At 42.8% G+C, this 18,339-nt stretch overlaps 1 protein-coding gene across 3 annotated transcripts in view; it reads left to right on the forward strand.

Moving 5' to 3' along the window:
* GRAMD1A (GRAM domain containing 1A) overlaps positions 1 to 18,339 on the forward strand; it is a 136,509-nt gene that overhangs the window by 80,176 nt on the left and 37,994 nt on the right. For 2 of the 3 annotated variants that reach the window (XM_073601662.1, XM_073601660.1), the window contains exons 8-10: positions 11,187 to 11,302; positions 12,957 to 13,092; positions 15,189 to 15,423. In XM_073601662.1, the coding sequence (XP_073457763.1) occupies positions 11,187 to 11,302; positions 12,957 to 13,092; positions 15,189 to 15,423 (487 nt within the window). The remainder of the gene's footprint in view (positions 1 to 11,186; positions 11,303 to 12,956; positions 13,093 to 15,188; positions 15,424 to 18,339) is intronic. The other variant, XM_073601661.1, reaches the window with a different exon arrangement.

Genomic DNA, 18,339 nt, shown 5'->3' on the forward strand with positions numbered 1-18,339 from the left:
AACGGCTTTTAAAGCATCGCCTATGGATAATATCATGTACATAGTTTGTCACTGTTCCACAGGTGTCCACAATTTAAAGCGTTACATGTTTGGTATCTATGTACTCATTAAAGAGTATTTTTTCCCAGAAAATTGTGTTTGAAATTGTGTCTGTGTTTATGTGACATAAAAAAAATTCCAAAAATTGCAACACCCGCCGTTGCACGGGCATGCGCAATTTTAAAGCTTGACATGTTTGTTATCTGTTTACTCGGTGTAACATCTTTTTTTACAAAAAAAAATTGGGTTATGTATTGTGTTTTTTTTTTTTTTTTTTTCCATTAAAATTTATTATTTTTTTTTCCCCCAAAAAGTTGCATTTGAAAAACCGCTGTGCAAATACTGTGTGACATAAAAAAATTGCAATTTGAAAAGCCGCTGAACAAATGCCATGTGACAAAAAAAAAATTTCAACACCCGCCGTTGCACGCGTTTGCGCAATTTTAAAGCATGACATGTATGTTTGGTATCTATTTACTCCGCATAATATCAACTTCTATATTTTACCAAACAGTTGGGTACTATATTCATTAAAGTGTATTTTTTTCCCCAAAAAATTGCATTTGAAAACGTGATATAAAAAAATGGAAACCCCGTCGCTGTTGCACAGAAGTGCTCAATTTTAAAGCATGACATGTTTGGTATCCATTTACTCGGCGTAAAATCAGCTTCTATATTTTAGCAAACAATTCGGTATTATATTGTGTATCTATTTACTCATTAAAGTGTATTTTTTCCCCAATAAATTGCATTTGAAAACGTTATACAAAAAAATGGAAATCCCCGCCGTTGCACAGGAGTGCGCAATTTTAAAGCATGATGTGTTTGGTATCCATTTACTCGGCGTAACTTCAGCTTCTATATTTTAGCAAACAATTCAGTATTATATTGTGTATCTATTTACTCATTAAAGTGTATTTTTTTGCCCCCAAAAAATTGTGTTTGAAAAACTGTTGCACAAATGCCATGTGACACGAAAAATTGCAACACCCACCGTACCCAAAAAATTGGGTTATGTATTGTGTTTTTTTTTTTTTTTTTGGAGTTATTGGGTTATGTATTGTGTTATTTTTTAAAAAGCAACATCTATACATCTGTACAGACGGGAGGGAAGAGGTTAATGAGTTTTGCACTATAAGGGTCCATGCCAGACGGATCTGACCACGGACCAAAGAAGTTGCACGTTAGGACGATTTCCAGGCATATTACGAGCTCAGCATTTAGAGGCTGGAAAAAAAAAAACCCTTCTGGTTTGCATTTCTTATTGAAGCTTTTTGGCAGAAAAAAACGCTAGACACGCCTAAATTCTGTACAAAAGCATTAATTTCTGCCAAGGGATCTAGCTGCCTGCTCCTTTATATATACATACAAAAACATATATACAAAAAAAAATTATTTATATATATATATATATATGTGTATACATGCTCAAGACCAAACTGCCTGCCCCACCGGTCACACCGAAATACCTTAACAAATGACGGCTCAGGTGTGCTCAATCAGCAGGGCAGCCACTTCCTCCACACATGGTTCACATCTTGCAAAAAAGATATAATGTAGAAGTGTATACAAACAAAAATGTAACATTAATTGCAAAAACAACTAGATAAAAACATATGATACAACAAGCTACTGGGGTAAATGTCTTGATGGTGCTAGAAAGAGGTCCTGTAAACACACCTTTACCATATATCAAAATACAAAAAGAAAACAAAAATATACATAACAAAATAAAAATACCTTTACTTTACTATATATCACAAGAAAATAATAAAAATATAAACATAAAAAAATAAATAAATACAATTGTAAATAATAATAAATATGTAATACAACTAAATAAATAAATAATAATAAAGTACATAATATTAAATAGTAATAATAAAAATAAATAATAATAAATAAAAGAAAAGGAAAAAATATCATAACAAAATAAACACACCTTTACCATATATCAAAATACAAAAAACAAAACATAAATTACATAGCAAAATAATCACTTGACCCCCCAGGCCTTTTCTGGCACTTTTTATCAGCATTTTTTGCTAGAATTTTTTTTAGAACTCCCAAACATTCTATCTATCTATCTATCTATCTATCTATCTATCTATCTATCTATCTATCTATCTATCTATCTATCTATCTATCTATCTATCTATCTATCTATATCTATATCTTTCTATCTATCCTAATTTTTTTTTTAAAGCAGAGGCCCTAGAGCAGTGATGGCGAACCTCGGCACCCCCAGATGTTTTGGAACTACATTTCCCATGAGGCTCTTGCTCTCTGCAGTGTAGTTGAGCATCATGGGAAATGTAGTTCCAAAACATCTGGGGTGCCGAGGTACGCCATCACTGCCCTAGATAATACATTGGTGGGTTTTGCCATTTTTTTTTATGTCGAATGGTATTTGTGCAGCAGTTTTTTAAACTCAGTTTTTTCAAACAATACTTTTTTTTTTTATTTCAATGCAAAAGAACACAATACATAATACAAATTCTTTCATTAGGTATAAAAGATGATGTTACACCGAATAAATAGATACCAAACATGTCACCTTTTGAAATTGCGCACAGCAGTGCAACAGCGACAAACAACGTAAATTTTACTATCTATAGGTGATATTTTAAAAGCCCTTACAGGTTACCACTTAGGCCCCTTTCACATTGGGGCGGGGTCGGCGTCGGCGGTAAAGTGCAGCTATTGTTAGCGGCGCTTTACCGTGGGTATGCAGCCGCTAGCGGGGCGGTTTTACCCCCCGCTAGTGGGCGAGAAAGGGTTAAAAAACCACCGCAAAGCGCCTCTGCAGAGGCGCTTTGCCGGCGGTATAGCCGCGCTGTCCCATTGCTTTCAATGGGCAGGAGCGGTGAAGGAGCGGTGTATACACCGCTCCGAAGATGCTGCTAACAGGACTTTTTTTCCCGTCCTGCTAGCGCACCGCTCCAGTGTGAAAGCCCTCGGGGCTTTCACACTGGAGACAAAGCAGCGGCTCTTTCGGGTCGGTTTGCAGGCGCTATTATTAGCGCAATAGTGCCTGCAAACTGCCCCAGTGTGAAAGGGGCCTTACAGAGGAGGTCTGGTGCTAGAATCTGACGTTCACGGCGATACCTCACATGTGTGGGACAATCGCTATTTGCGTGCCTACAGGATGCCTTGATGGGGACAGGGGACGGGGCACTTTACATTTTTGTTTATTTTAATTTTTTTACACTGTCGCTTTAAATTTTTTATTTATTTTTATTACTTTTATTGCTGTCGCAAGGAATGTAAACCTTGTGACAGCAATAGCCATGCGACAAGTATTCTTTATGGAGAGATTTGGAATCTATAGGACCCCATATCCCTCCACTGCTCTTACAAGCATTCCATCACTCCAAGATCCGTGTGATCAAATGCTTTTGATTTTTAAAAATGGCGCCGTTTACATCTGGGTAACCGGGAAGAGATGTGATGCTATCGCCTCCGGGTTACTATATCATAGAGCTGAACAAAGCCGGTCCGGTCTTTGTTGGGCTCTATGATAAGTTGGCAATAGGCGCTGGCTGATCGATCGAGACTCCCGGTGGGAGGGGGACGTGAAAAGGTTAGATCCCTTGACAGGATTTTTTTTTAGATTTCCTTTCTTTAAATTATTTTGTTACTGGGGCAGAAAGTAATTGGAAATTTGGCGTAGCTGTACTAACCGATGCACAGACTGGAGATCAAAGGAGAAGAAGAGATGTGAATACAAGCTATGCCGATCCAACTGTATTCCTCTTTATTATTTCAGTACATATACAGGAAATATTGCTGTCAAAAACATCCCCTAATGTAAAAGGACAAGAATCTGTAAAAGTTAAAAATTTACAGTGCTGTCAGAAAACACACAAGACATGGCCATGACCACAGATATTTCCAGTTAATATCACGAGTTAGATTTACTAGATGTCTATATCCTTGTACTCGAGGAATGTGGACCTTTGTTTCAGTCTGAGGCACCAAGGCCTCCTCGCCTGGTTACTGCAGGTCATCTGCAAGGGCTCCTCATCAGGTCACTGTTGGTCATCGACAAGGGCTCCTCACTGAGTCACAGCCTATCATCTGCAAGGGCTCCTCATCAGGTCACTGTTGGTCATCGACAAGGGCTCCTCACTGAGTCACAGTCTGTCATCTTCAAGGGCTCCTCACCTGGACACTGGCAATCAGCTGCAAGAGCTCCTCAACCAGACACTGGTATTCCGCTGCAAGGACTGCTCAGGCAGACATTTCTGGTCTGATCATCTGTAAGAGCTCCTCACCTAGACAATGTCAGTCATCTGCAAGGGTTCCTCACCCAGACTCTCTCTGCTGATCATCTGCAAGGGCTCTCCGATTGATCACTGCCTGTCAGGTACAAAGGCCCCTTACCTGGATACTACCAGTCATCTGAAAGGGCTCCTCACCCAGACATTCACAGTCAGCTGCAAGGGCTCCTCAGCTGGACATTTTCATTCAGCGGTAAGAGCTCACCAACTGGACGCTGTAGGTCAGATCACCAACTGGACGCTGTAGGTCAGATCACCAACTGGACGCTGTAGGTCAGCTATAAAGGGCCCTCACCTGGACACTACCAGTCATCTGCAAGGGCTCCTCAACCAGATACCAGCTTTCAGTTGCAAGGGCTCCTCAGCCAGACACTGTTCAGAAGCTGCAAGGGCTCCTCACCTGGACACTGCCTGTTAGTTACAAAGGCCCCTCACCTGGACACTACTGGTCATCTGCAAGGGCTTCTGTATCGGACATGTTAAGGAGCTGCAAGGGCTTTTCACCTGGACACTGACCGTCATCTACAAGAGCTCCTAACCCGAACTCTGACGGTCATCTGCAAGGGCTCTCCAACTGGACACTGGCTGTCAGCTACAGAGGCCCCCCACCTGGACACTACCGGTCGGTAGTTATGCAAAGGCTCCCTACCCAGACATGCGCAGTCAGCTGCCAGGACTCCTCATTTGGACGCTCTCAGTCAGCTGCAAGGGCTCCCCAACTGGATGCTCTTTCAGGTGCAAGGATTCCTCAGCCAGACACTTCCGGTCATCTGCAAGGGTTCCTCCTCCGAACACTGCTAATATGCTGCAATGGCTCCTCATCTGGTCTCTGCCTGACATCTGCAAGGGCTCCTCACCTGTACTCTGATGGCCATCTACAAGGTCTCCTCACCTGTACTCTGATTTACATCTGCAAAGGCTCCTCACCTGTACTCTGATGGTCATCTGCAAGGGCTTCTCACCCAGACTCTGATGGTCATTTGTAAGGGCTTCTCACCCAGACTCTGACAGTCATCTGCAAGAGCTCCTCAAGTGGACACTGCTGGTCACCTGCAAAGGCTCCACCGGACACTACCAACACTTTGTATTCAATAGTCTAGGTTTTGTGATTAAACAGCCGACATGTTTCACCTGCTAGTATGCGAACTTCTTCATGTTGGTGGTTTAATCGCAAGAGATATTCCACATACTTAGAGCGATAGAGATCTAAATATGTATCACGTCTTACCTGTGATATCAACAGGGATTTGGACCTCACCAGAAAAGTTGAAGGTCCACTATTTTAATGAGTATGCCTATGTGACTAAAATAACTTGTTACCTATCCACGTGTTTGTGCCACAAGCACCCCTCCACTTGTGAAGGTGGAATTGACCCTTTAGTTTGGCAGGCTAAGATGTCAATGTAATAGTCTGGTTTTTGGTGTATGGTGGGGGGGGGATATGTTGGGTGTCAGACTTGTAGGCAGGTGCAGTCTATTTTCTCCACTACAGGTGGCGCTCCTCGGCAGCAGCACTACAGCTGGAGAGGAAGTAAAGTGGAACACAGTTCCTCTATGGTTCCTGGGTCACTGGGGAAGCGCCCAATTGGATGCTGCAGCCCCATGTGACTCTGGCAGCCATCTTTGGTCAGGCAGAGCCTGTTTAAGGCCCTGGCTCCCAAGGTGGGAATGCTGTCAACCCAGCTGATTCCTGTTTTCCTCTTATTGTTGGAACCTGAGTGCACCCGTTTGGGCAGGAGTCCATTGACTGTGTGAATTATTAGCGCCACACTACGATGCACCCCTCCTACAGACTCTCTTGTCTTTTTTATTTTTTATTGCTGAACTAATTTCTTGGAGGGAAGTTTTAGGGGTTCAGGATAGTCAAAAATTGTCTACAAAAAGAACAGGTATTCTAAAGTATTAGTAGGCCCTTTAAAAGCAATCCCTTAAAAAACTGGAGCATATCTGCATTAGTGGCTCCCTTCTATCCTTTGATTCCTTTAAGGAGAAATTTGGGCTTACTAATCGCTAGTTCTTTCGATTTCTTTAAATTTGCCACGCCTTCGCTACCCAATTTGGATCCACCCCAGTCCTTCTCCTTCGGTCCAGCCATGAATCCACATTAGGGGATGTCCCTCTGGTCAAACCCACCTCTACCATTTCCCAAGCTTTATCACCCTCAGTCCATTTTGGTCTGGAGGGTTTGTTCTCTAAGTGGCAGGGCGAGATCCCTGATCTGGATTCAGAAGACTGGGAAGACGCCTGGGAGTATCCTTTTCTACAACTTATCTCCGTCAGAGATCGGTTGATACAATTTAAACTGATTCACAGGGTTTATTTGTCGCCCCAAAGATTATCCAAGATTTACCCAAATTCCTCCTCCAACTGTTGGAAGTGTGGTATAGCAGATGCTGACTTCAACCATATGTTATGGTCCTGTTCCAGGATCCAGTCCTTTTGGACGGAGGTCACAAAATTCATTGAAACTTTGCTCATGATCCATGTTCCCCTGAGTGTGTCGATCTGCTTGCTGGGTCTGGTGGGCTCCCTGGCCCACCAGAACTCTAATAGGACTCCTACTATTTTATGATAAGAAGGCTTTACTCATAAAATGAAAACCACCAGAGGTACCCACTTTGAATTCATGGAAATCGTTGATCAACTCATCGGTGCCATTATACAAAGTGGCCTATCTTGACAGATGCTGCCCAGCTAAGTTAGCCAAAATTTGGCACTTGTGGTTAGAATCAGACATCAGGAACGCGACACAATAGGATCTGGATCCCTTCGTTTACTTTAACTAAATGCCTTGTAGCGGTAAAGACCTAATTTTGCTGTTTTACTGAAGATACACCTAGATGCGTTATCCTCAACCTCAGCATCTCTCCCTGAAGTGGTCACCTGAAGTATAAGATCCATTATCCTTCCCCATATCCCTCTAATTTGATGGCACAAGTAGTTTAAGGTTATAGTTGTTTCAATAGATTATATTAGAACTTATAGGACTGTTACAATGTATATTGTTTAGGCCGGGGTGTGCCCAGAGGCTTTATTATGCAACCCTTTTATTCACACGAAAACTCAATAAAAAGTATTTAAAAAAAAAAAGCAATCCCTAGGTAATTGCTGGCACTCTGACAGCAGCCACACAGATCTTTGGCCCTGTAGGAACAGTCACAGTCTTCTTTTAATTGCAGTAAATCTCTCTCTAATCAATTTGGCCCTTAGCCGTTGATAGCAGTTGAAGATACATGACCTTGACTTAAGGGCAATAAATCCTTATTGCCAGGTCTATCTGTAGCTTCAACTAAGCTCCTCTGCAACATTCTTTAACAAAAGGGTTCCTCACAGATGCTTCCTCCAGGCAGCCATCTCCTTGCACAGGTTCCTCTTGGTAAACACCCTCAAGCTGAGTAGATATAGTCCTTGGGCCTCCAGCGCATGCAACTGGCTAAGTCAAGGCCTAAGAGAGAGACATCTAGATGCCATAGATTGGTTTGAACAGGGCCTTATGACGTACAGAGCATATCTAAGCATTTACCTGGATGTATCCATTTATCAGGTCTATTGACCTCGATTAACAAGCAATATTCTCAAGAATAATGGCCACCATGAACTTGCATATTGAAAGTTCTTAGGCACTCATTGGGGTTGATTTACTAAAACTGGAGAGTGCAAAATCTGGTGCAGCTGTGCATAGAAACCAATCAGCTTCCAGGTTTTATTGTCAAAGCTTAATTGGACAAGTTGACGTAAAAAGCTGATTGGCTCCCATGCACAGCTGAACCATATTTTGCCCTCTCCAGTTTTAGTAAATCAACCCTATTGCGTCACAGGCCTGTCTCTTTACCATTGATATAATGTACATGTGGGTAGGTGCGGCATGGTGCACCGTGCAGAAACCACACAGAGTCCCAGTGCACTTTCAAGAATATATTATACTAAAGTCCAATATAACCAAACAGGCCCGGCGGGAAAGCAACCCAACCAGGAGCACTTACAAGTTGTAACAGCAAAGTGGCAGTGGACCAGAGGTGCCAACACCGTCTGCTTCAAGGAGTGGAATGTGGTCTGACCGGTCTTCACCCAAATGGGAAGGCTTCCAGGAAGGATGGCGTGTCCCTGCACTTTGCCAACTCCTCCCTGACAGACGGGTAGCCTGTCCCTACTCTAGCCACTCGCTAAATGTGCACCAAATCGGGAAGCCAAGGTCTACAATAGACTTTGCTTGACCCAAGATGGCCTCTGAAGTCACACGGGGGGCTGGCATCCAATCAGATAGCTGCCTCCCTGTGACCTAGGAGACCATAGAGGAACTAGGCTCCTCTCCACTTCCTGCGGATGAGCACCACCTGCAGTGGAGAAAGTAGACTGCACCTGCCTACATACACCTTTTCTGGATAGAAGATTTTAGGTGCTTATGCAGAGGCTGATATTTGTGGCCATGGCTTTATCTTGTGTGTTTTTTGACAACATTGTTGAAGTTATTCTTCGGGAGGGGTTTTCGATAGCAATATTTTCTATATGTGTGTTAACCACTTGTAGTACTTATTGTGGGACTTTCAGTGGTTATACCAGTATTGTTTTTTTTTTTTCAGCCAGCGATAATCTGTTTTTATAAAAGCAATCCCAGTGGCTAAATAGCTGCTGGATTGCTTTTACAAGCAGCAGGAGGGGATCCCCCGCCGCCTTACTGGGCTCTCCTGTCTCACTGGCTGATCACAGAGCTGATCGGGGACTGGAACGGCCCTGATCCTCTATGGTCTAAGAAACCAGAAGTATTTCACCACTTCCGTTTTCATTGGTTTGAAACTTCTATCATGCTTGAGGAGATTGTATTAGTGGACTTGTGACCAGTGGCGTCCCGTCCATACGAGGGGCAGGTGTTCCGCCCCGCTAATCCATGCGTCTGGCCTCTAATCTACACGCAGGGCGCCAGACTCATGTATTTCAATGGGGGCTTTTTTTTTTTTTAAGCATGTGATTAGAGCCTGAGGCTCTAATTGGCTTAAAAAAAGGGTGGGCTCCGCCCTGAGCCCGCCCAGTTGTGAGACAGTTGTGTAATAATTATCTATTGTTTTCCTGATTCTCCTCCCAGCCAATCAGGAAGGGGGTCCTGAGACCTGATTGGCCAGGTCTTCTTAGGACCCACTTCCTGTTTGGCTGGGAGAAGAAGCAACGGCCCCGCAGCCCTACCCCGGATCCTTGTCATCTGCCTCCTAAGGTAAGGAGGCCTCTGTCCATCCCTCTCCCGCGGGGGGGGGGATTGCCGCTTTTCTGTACGTCTCCCGTGCGTGGGAGGCATACAGGCATAGCTCCCAACTCTCGCTGGTTTCGAGGGACTGTCCCTGATTTGGAGCAATGTCCCTTTGTCCCTCGTTCCTCCTTATTTGTCCCTCATTTTTGTCTGATCTATAGAGTTGTATATAAAATGCACTTTTTATCTATCAAAAAGTGTTTCCCAGCGCTAAACCTTTCATCTGATTTCTAAATTGCTGCATTTGTAAATTCCAAAAGCCAACAATATGAAGGAATAGTAGTGGTAAAAAAAAGCACTTGTGGGTTTAACCAATCTTGTTTTTTTTGTACAATTCTCTTTTAAGGGGGCGTGGCAAGGGGTGTGTCCTATCCCTGCATACTTTTGCTGATAGGTGTCCCTCATTCCCATCTCAAAAAGTTGGGAGGTATGCGTTCGGGCCTGGCGTTGGTTCACCCCCCAAAATATTGAGCACCAGCTGCCACTGCTTGTGACAGAAACAATTGAGTACTGTCCGTGAGACTTATGTTGGTGCAAATAAAATAAAAAGTATCATGGACAGCACTAAATTGTTTCTACCGGTTGGAAACAAACCATTGCTGGTTTGAAAAAAAGCATTTGGGTCACAGAGATCTTGGTTTGAGCTGATGCTTTTAAGGGCAGAGGAGAGAATTGTGGCTAACAGACCCCCCAGATCTCTCAGTAAAGAGTACCTGTCACTGTCCATGCTATCACGAAGGAATGTTGCTCATAGCAATAAAGTTGATTAAAAAAAATACAGTGTAAAAAAAAAAATAAAACAAAAAAAAAATAAAAATGAAAGCTTCCCCCTGCCCCCCCCCCCCCCCCCCCCGTGCTCACGCGCAAAGGCGTTGGGCCGTAAACGGTAATCGCACCAAACGTGAAGTATCACCATGAACGTCAGATCAAGAGCAATAATTCTATCAGCAGACCCCCTGTGTAAATCTAAATTGGTAACCTGTGAAAGCTTTTAGAGCATCACCTATGGATAATATAATAGTACGTAGTTTGTCATTGTTCTAACGGGTGTGCGCAATTTTAAAGCATGTTTGTTATCTATTTACCTGGCGGGATATCATCTTTTATATTTTACCAAACAATTGGGTATTATATTGTATTTTTTAGGAAAATTAATTAAAGTGTATTTTTTTCCCCAAAAATTGCGATTGAAAAACCACTGCACAAATGCCATTTGACATAAAATAAAAAATAAAAATGACAACATCCACCATTTTATTCTCTGGGGCCCCTGCTTTAAAAAATATATAATGTTTGGGGGTTCTAAGTAATTTTCTTGTAAAAAAAAGACTTATTTTTTTCATAAACAAAAAGTTGCAGAAGTCCTGGGGGTCGAGTGGCTAAAAAAATAGACAGCACAGTTGATTGGCATAGCTTGTATTCATACCTTTTTCTTCTATTCTCAAGTCACCTGCTTTGAATGTCTGGTGAATGTCACATTCACTGCTTTATAAATATGCTTCTTAGAGTGAATCCTTTGCTTGTACTTCCTTGATTTCAGAATGGGTAGCATGCAGGAACAGCGTGATGGCCGTCAGTTATTGTTAACGTCAACCGGTCTCTGTTTTTCTTTTTTTTGCCATCAGACACTGTCCCCCCGAGAGCTGTGGAACATCGTTCACCAATGTTATGGTACGGAGCTGGGTCTGACCAGCGAAGACGAGGACTACGTATCTCAACGGGAGCTGCTAAACGGCCTTGGGTGAGTGCCACCAACTCGACATCTGTCACTTCGTCTCTCCATCTGTCTGACGTCGTCACCCTTGCTTGTCGTCAGTCCGTGAGCAAGCTTTCCTAAAGCAGAGGGCAAAGAGCATAAACCAGATCAACATAGAAGACGTCAGCTTTCAGCCATAAAGCCCAATTCCAACCTTTTTTTTCCTTCATTTTGAAAAAAGCAAATATTTATGGAGCTATTTACAAAAAAAAAAAATTGAATTGTACAAAGAATTGCTGTAATGTGTCTAACGTGTTTATTCCCTTTTGAATGTCAGCTCCATCTAGTGGCCATAATACGGTATTTCCTTCATTGGGGTATTTCAGAGATGGCCCCTAGATGGAGCTGACGGTCAAGGACCGTGTGAATGCTTAAAGCGGAGTTCCACCCATTTAAAAGTCAGCAGCTACAAAAAGAGTAGCTGCTGACCTTTAATAATCGGAAACTCACCTGTCCCACGGTCCAGAGATGCGGACGCATGAAGCCCCGCTCCTCTCCACAGCGCCGGCATTCTAACTGTGGGCGCCCGGCTGTGGCTTCACAACCAGGCGCGCACTGCGCATGCGCACTGTGAATAGCCGGGAATTCTTCTGGGACCTGTGGCGTGTCCCAGAAGATTGCAGGGAGGGAGGGGGGAGAGGTGAACTTCCTTTCCGGCGCCACGGAGCCAGAGGAGGAAGTGGGAGCTGGGTGCCCGCTCCTCCCCCCAAATGTGGCATGTCAGGGGGTCACCATCACTTAAAGTTGATATTCCTTTTTTGGGTGGAACTCCCCTTTTAACCACTTGCTTACTGGGCACTTAAACCCCCCTTTTTGTTGCCAGCGGTTTAGACATTAATGGCTGTGTGTTGAGTTATTTTGAGGGGACAGCAAATTTACACTGTTATACAAGCTGTACACTCACTACTTTACATTGTAGCAAAGTGTCATTTCTTCAGTGTTGTCACATGAAAAGATAGAAGAAAATATTTACAAAAATGGGAGGGGTGTACTCACTTTTGTGAGATACTGTATATGTGCGCAACGAACTGGCACAGTATGCCTTACGTTGCCCATTCGCTTGGAAAAATTAGCATGTGTCCAATGCGCATGAGCACGTGCACAAGTTCGCATTGGCCTTCTGATACTAGGAATCCGGTTTACCTTACAGGTCCTTCTGCATGGGTGCTCCTGGCTTTGGAAGGGTTTCCATTTCTTTCTCCTACTTTTGATGACCTTTGCTCAATTAGATGTTGAAATAAACGCAGTCAGTTAGAGAAGGTGTTTTCTGACCATCAAATCCATGACCATTGTGGTGCTATAGAACATTTGCCAAAGCCTACCTTTTACAACTGGATTGGAGAAGGTTTGAGTGTCTGTAGGCCCGAAACAACCATGACAAGCATTATCTATCTGGGCTTTCTTGGGAGGATAGTTGGTCAACTGGCCATGGGGAGGCCTGCATCGGGATGCAATCCCCTCTCCATAGGCACAAGCAGTTTGGACCACAGATAACTGTTTCTGATGGTACATACCAGTCTTGTGATCCAGGCACTGCTGCCAGCTGGTACAGCCAGGTTTTGCATGTCCTATGACCTGTTTCCCCCCCCCCCCATAGTTTTATGATGACTTCCAACTAAATAGATTTTTTCATTTGTAGGGGAAGTGAGGATTTTCCTGAAGGCCCTGATCTGAGTGACACCTCCTCCAGGGGCGACATCAAACTTGGCACCAGCCCTTCTTTGCTGGCCACTGGCTCCTTTACCTCTCTTGCCAGCAGTGATAGTATGCTAACGGTAAGTCCCTTTCCTTGCTAGTAGATACATTGACTGTGAAGGAATTCTGTTGCTCCACCATTTTTTAAGCTGGACCAGAGTAACTGACCAGCAAGTGACCTTGTAACCAGCTGTAAAGCCAAACTCCTGGGATTTCATTTTTACAGCCAATCTTATGATCCAGGTACTGCTGCCAGTCTTTACAGCCAGGTCCACACTTCCTGTGACCTGCATGCATGCTACTAGCAGAGCAATTTAAAAAAGGAGCCATTTTGCGGACTTTAACGGTATCAGAAAGAGACGCAGCAAACAAAATTATTTATTACAAAATTTGTTAAAATAACAAGCTCATGCATAAATATAGGCCGTTGGCCAAGCTATGTTGGCTTATACTGTTCTGTCAAGAGGTTGACGGGTTTCGCAGTCTGCTTCCTCAGGACATCTATATCTTAACAGACAACAGTAGGCCTATCCAAAAGAAACACAACAAAATGAATTAAATCCAAACGTACAAGGTCAACAGCATTGCATGTATAACATAATCTCAAGCCTCTCAATCCTTGAACATTATGTTATACATGCAATGCTGTTCACCTTGTATGTTTGGATTTAATTCATTTTGTTGTGTTTCTTTTGGATAGGCCTACTGTTGTCTGTTAAGATATAACGGTCCTGAGGAAGCAGATTGCGAAACGCGTTGACCTCTTGACAGAGCAGTGCAAGCCAACATAGCTTGGCCAACGGCTTATATTTATGCATGAGCTTTTGCTCTTAACAGATTTATCTATGTTATTTTAACAAATTTTGCAATAAATAATTTTTTTATATAATTTTGGTTGCTGCGTCTCTTTCTGATACCGTTAAAGTCCATCAATTTGCTCCTTTTTTTCTAAAATCTTTGTTTGGTGAGGTATCTATATATAGCCTTCTACTCTTTTTTTTAGCTGAGCAATATAGTCCATTTGAACAGCCAAGCTCACCTGTGATTGGACAAAAGGAGCAGTAGAAGACTGATGAGATCCCCTTTCAGGCAGGCTTTCTCTGATTGAAACCTTAGATAGAGCTGTCCAAAAAGGGAGGAGTCTCTTCTCTAACTCTATCCTGTGTGCGTGTGTCACTTTTTTTTCTTGAACTGTTGGATTCTACCAACAACTGGCTCTTTACAACAAAGGGGCAAAGAAAAGCTGGGAAACTACGTGAAAGAAGCCCAGAACTCCATCTGCTGGGTAAAAGTAGACGTGTGCAATTCGTTGTGGTCCAAATTTAAATTCGGACAAATTTTTGGTTATTCGGAGATTCGTATGAATCTGAATCTCCGAATGCAATAGCAATGAATTTCATTGAAATTCGTTAAAATTTGTTTTGTTTATCCATTTTCTAACTAATTCCAAATTTTAAGAACAATTTGAATTCGTATTGGTAGAAAAATGAGCAACTGATTCAAATTCTGTGTGAAGAACCAGTCGCCGCATCCTTAACAACGACAGCTGAAATTTAAACAAAACAATGCCGGCAATAGAAAATTCCCAAAGGAAACGTTGTGGGGTCTCCCCAGTCCATACCAGGCCCTTCGGGTCTGGTATGGATTCTAAGGGGAACTCCACGCCAAAATAAACCCCCCCCCCCCAAAAAAAATCCATACCAGACCCTTATCCCACCATGCAGCCTGGCAGGTCAGCAAAGAGGGGGGACAAGCGAGCGTCCCCCCCCCTTCTGAATTATACCAGGCCACATGCCCTCAACATGGGGGGGGGTGCTTCTGGGGCAAGTGGCCCCCCCACCCCAAAGCACCCATCTTGAGTGCCTCATCCCCACAACAACCCTGGCTGGCGGTTGTGGGGGTCTGCGGGCTTATCAGAATCTGGAAGCCCCCCAGATCCCACAAGTGGTATTTTACAACAGGGGCAAAGGGAAGCCTGGAAACCATGGGAAAGTAGGTGAAAGCTCCATCTGCTGGCTAAAAAGGATAATGCATAATATTCAGGCAAAAAAAAAAAAACATACTCTGTAAGAAATGTATATTCTTTTTATTTTTGACTGTATCAAATAAAGAAAAGATGCACAAAACTGCTACACATTGCCTTTAATCATTAGTGACGATATGTGGTCGGTGGCAGTTTTTTCCACCCAGTGACGGTGCTTACTTTCAGCCAGCAGAGGATTTGACCGGACAGTCGGACGCCTTGTCGGATTCTCAGCTGGACGGTTCCTCAAGCCAGACGGTGACCCCCCTCTCAGAGATGGCCGGGACGGGATTGCTGGACTCCATGCCTACCTTGGACCGCATGCCCAGTGAAGATCTGCCCACCGACCTGAGCAACAACTCCAGCCCGAGCTCCACCCAGGATGAGGGTCAGTGCTGCAATCTGTTATGTTTAATTCACTGGTTTCTATTGTACCATGAGCAGTTGTGTTGCCTAAAAAAGCGTACAGATCATGCAATATAATGTTCTCATCACCGTCCCACATTGTCTATTATTATTATAAGTAGAGGTCGACCGATATGGGTTTTTCTCTGGCCGATGCCAAAGCCGATATTTAGAAATCGCGGTGGCCGATGGGCGATATATGATGCTGATTTTTTAGGGCCGATATATTAGGCCGATTTTTTTTTTTCCCTTCATCTCATAAAATCTAACAGTTAGACCCCTTTCACACTGGGGCGTTTTTCAGGCGCTTTTGGGCTAAAAACAGCGCCTGTAAAACGGCTCCCCTGCAGTCTGCGTGAAAGCTCGAGTGCTTTCACACTGAGGCGATGCGCTGGCAGGATGTTAGAAAAAAGTCCTGCAAGCGGCATCTTTGGAGCGGTGTATACCGCTCCTCCACCACTCCTGCCCATTGAAATGAATGCGCACCGCTGCCGAAGCGCCTGCAAAGCGTTTCGGCAGCAGCGCTTCAGGGGCGCATTTAACCCCTTCTTCGGCCGCTAGCTGGGTTATAAGCGCCCAGCTAGCAGCCGAATAGCGCCGCTAAAATGACGGTAAAGCGCCGCTAAAATTAACAGCATTTTACCGTCAACGCATGCCCGCTCCAGCGTGAAAGCAGCCTTAAGTGATACAGAAATTTTTTTATATTTAAACATTTATTAAACAAAACAAACCTCCAATCAGTTCACTTGTATGTAGAATTTAGATTAAAAAAAAATAACTATATCTTAAATATTAAATACACAAAAACAGGTAATCAAAACTTTTGGACGAAAAAAAATGGGCTAACTTTACTGCTTTTTTAAAAAAATTTCATTAGTATATTTTTTTTTAAAAAATTGCGTTTGAAAGACCGCTGCGCAAATACCGTGTGACATAAAATATTGCAACAACCGCTATTTTATTCCCTAGGGTCTCTGCTAAAAAAAATATATATATATAATGTTTGGGGGTTCTAAGTGATTTTATAGCAGAAAATACAGGATTTTTACTTGTAAGCAACAAGTGTCAGAAAAGATTTAGTCTTTAAATGGTTAAACTGAAAACTTCTCCAGGAATTCAGTCTATTGATAAAAGAACCTGAAAGAGATACAAATGTATCTTCTTATCAGACTTGGCTGCCCAGAGGAGGAGAGAAGAAAACTTCAGACAACTTGCAATTGACTTCTATTACAGAAGTCATTTGCAAGTCCGGCTGAATCGGCTTTTTTTATCAGCACAATCGGCCGATGCCGATTAACTAAAAAAAGCCAAATATCAGCCGATATATCGGTCGACCTCCAATTATAAGATGAATCTCTGCAACATTTAATGTATGTCATTCCTCATGACGGAAATACACTGTGAAGAACGTGAGTAAAGAAGTCACATTTGCTGAAGTACATTCTACAGCAAAAACTGCTAAAAAATACCAAAAAAAGGCATAAGGTTCCCCCTGAAAATGTATATCAAACCCTTCCTAAAATATTGTGAGTACCCCCAGAATCCATACCAAACCCTCTTCTGAGCATGTATCGTAGCTCACCAGGAAGGGGGGGGGGGGGGGGGCAAATGTGTGTGTGATACCCCCACTCCCTGCACCATATCAGGCCACATGCCTGGCGAGGGTACCTTGCCCCATGTCAAAGCACTATGTCCCAATGTTGAAGATGGCAAGGGCCTCTTACCCATAACCTTGGCTTGGTGGTTGTGGGGGTCTGAGAGAAGGGGGTTACTGGAATCTCACATTAAAAAAAAAAAAAAAAAAAAAAGTATGTGTTTCACTGTTCTTCTTGCTCTTTTATAGCGTTGTACATAAAATACTTGCACATTTTCGACTGTTTCTGTTTTTATATGCAGAAAATTCAATAAATATTTTACAAAAAATAAATAAAAGAAGCAAGGAAAGAAAAAAAACACACCAAATGCCGAGACGATCTGACAATGACAAATTCCCAGCTGACAAGTTAATGTAAACAAAGGGCCGGGGTGTTGCCTAAAATTATCGACCAAATATAGCCATTGATCACCCTTTTGTTTACATTCAGCTGTCAGCTGTTTTATTGAATAATATAAATAAATAACTTTATATGATAGAAATATTATAAACCATGTTAGATTATTTTGTTATATATTTTTCTTTATTTTATTATTATTTTTTTATATCAATGTTATTATTGCGTTAACACAGATCTGTAATAAAAAAATAGTTAAAAATAATTAAACAATAATATATATATATATATATATAATATGTATGTATACTATATAATTATATATAAAAATATATGATTTTTTTTTTTTCTAATACTGTTATCCTTGTTACATTATTATTACATTGTTATACTATGTAATTCATATTTTTACAACATAGAGCTGGTATGTTTCCCAGAGCCCTTTTATCAGTGGCGGTGCGTCCATAAAGGGCGCAGGAGCGCCCCCCCCCCCTCCTGCACCACTTTAATCACCATAGATAGATTCATGCGATGCATGAATCTATCTATGGTCGCTTCTGACACCCCCTATTCAGGTGCCCGGCCCATTTTTGGGCGCCGGGCATCTGAATTACACCGGCGGGGGTGTTTTTTGGAAGCACCTGATTAGAGCCGTAGGCTCTAATAGGCGCCCAAAAATGTGAGAAGCGGGCGCAACGCTGTGCGTTCGCTTCTCACTCAGCTGTATGTTAGCAAAGCGAAAGGAATTCGCTTTGCTAACATTGAACCGCCTCGCAGCCAATCAGGTTGCCGGGTCTGTGTTACCTGTCATCTGATTGGCTGAAATGATAGGCGCTTTGATTGGACGCTTATCAGGCATCCAATCATAGCAGAGGAGGAGCGGGCGAGAGAAGACATTGGGGTGGGGG

Source organism: Aquarana catesbeiana, linkage group LG10, assembly GCF_042186555.1.
Source record: "Aquarana catesbeiana isolate 2022-GZ linkage group LG10, ASM4218655v1, whole genome shotgun sequence".
NCBI classification, from domain to species: domain Eukaryota; kingdom Metazoa; phylum Chordata; class Amphibia; order Anura; family Ranidae; genus Aquarana; species Aquarana catesbeiana.